This window comes from Perca flavescens, chromosome 11 (genome assembly GCF_004354835.1).
Source record: "Perca flavescens isolate YP-PL-M2 chromosome 11, PFLA_1.0, whole genome shotgun sequence".
NCBI lineage: Eukaryota > Metazoa > Chordata > Actinopteri > Perciformes > Percidae > Perca > Perca flavescens.
In genome coordinates this window covers 1,058,623-1,061,349 of record NC_041341.1, presented here as the reverse complement: position 1 = coordinate 1,061,349, position 2,727 = coordinate 1,058,623, and the positions used below count along the sequence as shown (strand labels likewise).

At 40.8% G+C, this 2,727-nt stretch overlaps 1 protein-coding gene across 1 annotated transcript; it reads right to left on the bottom strand.

The window, feature by feature from the left end:
• Positions 1 to 1,078: 1,078 nt before the first annotated feature.
• Positions 1,079 to 2,416, bottom strand: LOC114564200 (trace amine-associated receptor 13c-like). The gene is made up of 2 exons (XM_028591438.1): positions 2,241 to 2,416; positions 1,079 to 1,895 (listed from the first exon to the last, which is right to left on the bottom strand). The coding sequence occupies exons 1-2, from the start codon at positions 2,414 to 2,416 to the stop codon at positions 1,079 to 1,081; spliced, it is 993 nt and encodes a 330-aa protein (XP_028447239.1).
• Between the last annotated feature and the right edge of the window lie 311 nt (positions 2,417 to 2,727).

Here is a 2,727-nt window from a genome sequence, read left to right as displayed (position 1 = left end):
GTGACACTGTTGTTTTTTTATTGTTGATGTTTTAAACTAAGTCCTGCTGCTTTAACAGAGTGACCCCATTTAAATGAATGAGAGGGCTGTGTTTTTTCACAGACTAAATGCAGCTTCACACCTCAGAAATGATAATCACCGAGTGAGATTTTGGCACAAATGGAAAATAGCCTTTAACACCCCCAGTGGCCATTAAGAGTATCTGGTTCTGTCTCTGACTCTGATCATTGCCCTGCAGACATGGAAACCTTAGAGACACGGTAACCAAATGTGTCTTTGTCTATCTGGATGATGCAGAGGTCCCTGGGTGGTTTTACTTACTACAGAAAATTCATCTGCAATTACATATCTGTTGCTGCTCCACTCCATCACTTAACCTCTCACCCCCCAAATAACCTGTAGATAATCCTGTTTTCTCAAATAATCTGTTGTTGAACTTTTTGCAAAAAATAGTGCTTTAAATACTACTGTCATAGAGACAAGATATGTTATTTAGGGATCAAGATAAATGACACTAAACTGAAATGATTAAAACAACTTTGTAGAGGGGCCAAGATCTTTTTATACTGACAGTTTTATGTGAAACACAGTTACTGTTCATAAGTGATGTTTTCTATACCTGATGATTTTTCAGGGGCATCTATTTTTATAGAGTCTGTAACTAAATGGACACTAATTACTTGGATGATGCTTTCACCAATATAGTGACATGAATACAAAGCTTTAGTAGCTCTTTTGTTGTGTTGGGATAACATTTTAACTATCATAAAGAAAAAAAAGTTTCCCTGTGAAAAAATACTCTTTATATGTGTCATATATATGTGAATATGTGATTACTTAAATACACTGTATATGGTGCTTATGACTCTTTCTTTAAATGCAGCAGCATCAGAGAGGAAAAATAAACAACAAGATAAAGCTGAAGCACAGGTCTTTCATTTGTTGATCATACACAATTTAGTTTTTTAGACAGGAAAGCATATCTTCACGTTCTCTATACAACAACTGATCACTGAACAGCAGGAACATATTCATTCATTTATCCTTAGACCGAGTCTGATGTCCCTCCACACTCTTTCTACAGCATGTTGGTCTCAGAAGAGCCAGGCTGCAGGATCTGAAGAGTAACTATGAGTTTAACTGATTTTCTAAACCAGGGGTAAAACAAGGCATAGATCACAGGGTTTAGACAAGAGTTACAATAGAACACAAAGAGAACATAGGATGCAGATGGAGCATTGACCAAGCTGTCACCTGCAAGATAGACAGAGTAATATGGGCAGAAACACATTAGAAACACAACTACCAGAACACCAAGATTCCTGGCTGCTTTCAGCTCTGATTTCTTTGCCTTTAGAGTCACTGAAAGCTGGAGTGTGACAGCTGTAATGTGAGAGCGCATGGCACGAGCCTGAGACACAGCCACGGCAAATACTCCCACATACAGAGCTATGATGAGAATAACTGGAACAATAAAGCACAAAACAAGATCTAGAGCTCCTAAGACATAGTCAACGACCAACACACATTCTCCGTAGCAGGAATTATACCTCCCTGGTTGAGTCAGGACATCCTTCACAAAGAGAAAGCTGTAGGAAAGAGAACAGAGCCAACACAGACAAACACAGAGTTTAACTCTGTTCACAGTGACTTTAGTGGTGTAATGCAGAGGGTAACAAATAGCCACATAACGGTCAACTGATATGAGCACCATGTCACCTATTGAGGATGCGGGAATGATGACTGTAGCATACTTGAACAGAGTACACACAAGGTCACCAAGAAACCAGCAGGATGTGTTTCTAAAGATTTCTGCAGGCATCAGCACGAGGCCCACGAGAAAGTCTGAGACAGCCAGAGAGAGGAGGAGGATGTTGGTGGGTGTGTGGAGCTGCCTGGAGGGAAAGAGAAAAGCACCATTACACCAACAAGTCCTCATATCTAAATGACAACCAGACATTTTATGTTAGTCATTTCTGAAACAATCAAAACAATCATTCCAAAAACACGATTACGATCGGTCATAGAAACAGGCCTTATTCTGAACAGTCAGTTTGATTATCATAGTTTGAGAACAACAGGTGTTACATTTCTAATAACATCATCAATAGCTCCCCCAATCATCCCACTAAGCCATAACAGTGAGACATCAAGCCAGCATGCACAATACCAGGACCCTGAAACTGACACAAAGTTTTCATAATATCTAAAACTTTAAATTTTGAGACAATGATCTTTGCCTAAAGTGGGAGACTGAGATGATGACGAGCAGGTTGAGAGCTACAGTGAGCAGAGAGATGGAGTAGAGCAAAGTGTGAATGAGCATCACTTCAAACCGAGGAGGTGTCAGCTTCCTGCAGGAGGTGTTGAAGAGTTGTGGAAAGCAGAGCTCTGCTCCGTCCTGTGTCTCCGTCATCAGTGGGAGGACGAGAGAGACCTCAGCTCTCTGCTTCAAACTCTGTCGTATACTGATTTATCTCTTTCTACCCTTGTCTCCACCCCTCACTGAAGTCCTTTTCTTTTTCTACACATCACTACGTCATCTTCTACACTTTCTCTGTTAGTCCACAAGTCTTTCAATAATATCTCTCAATCTTCTGTCCCCCCCAGATTCCATACTTCCAGACCTCGACCAAGTTGAACACATGCACCAGCATGGCCTGGAGCAGGTATAAGCACTTTATTCCTCAGACAACTGGGCGGCAGGCCAGTGATTCAGTGTGTTTT

Excerpts from the sequence above, each read along its gene's own strand:
- LOC114564200 (XM_028591438.1), bottom strand. The coding sequence starts at position 2,416 with ATGACGGAGACACAGGACGGAGCAGAGCTCTGCTTTCCACAACTCTTC. Across the intron at positions 1,896-2,240 it reads ATCTCAGTCTCCCACTTTAG|GCAGCTCCACACACCCACCA; the intron begins GCAAAGATCATT and ends CTTTCCCTCCAG.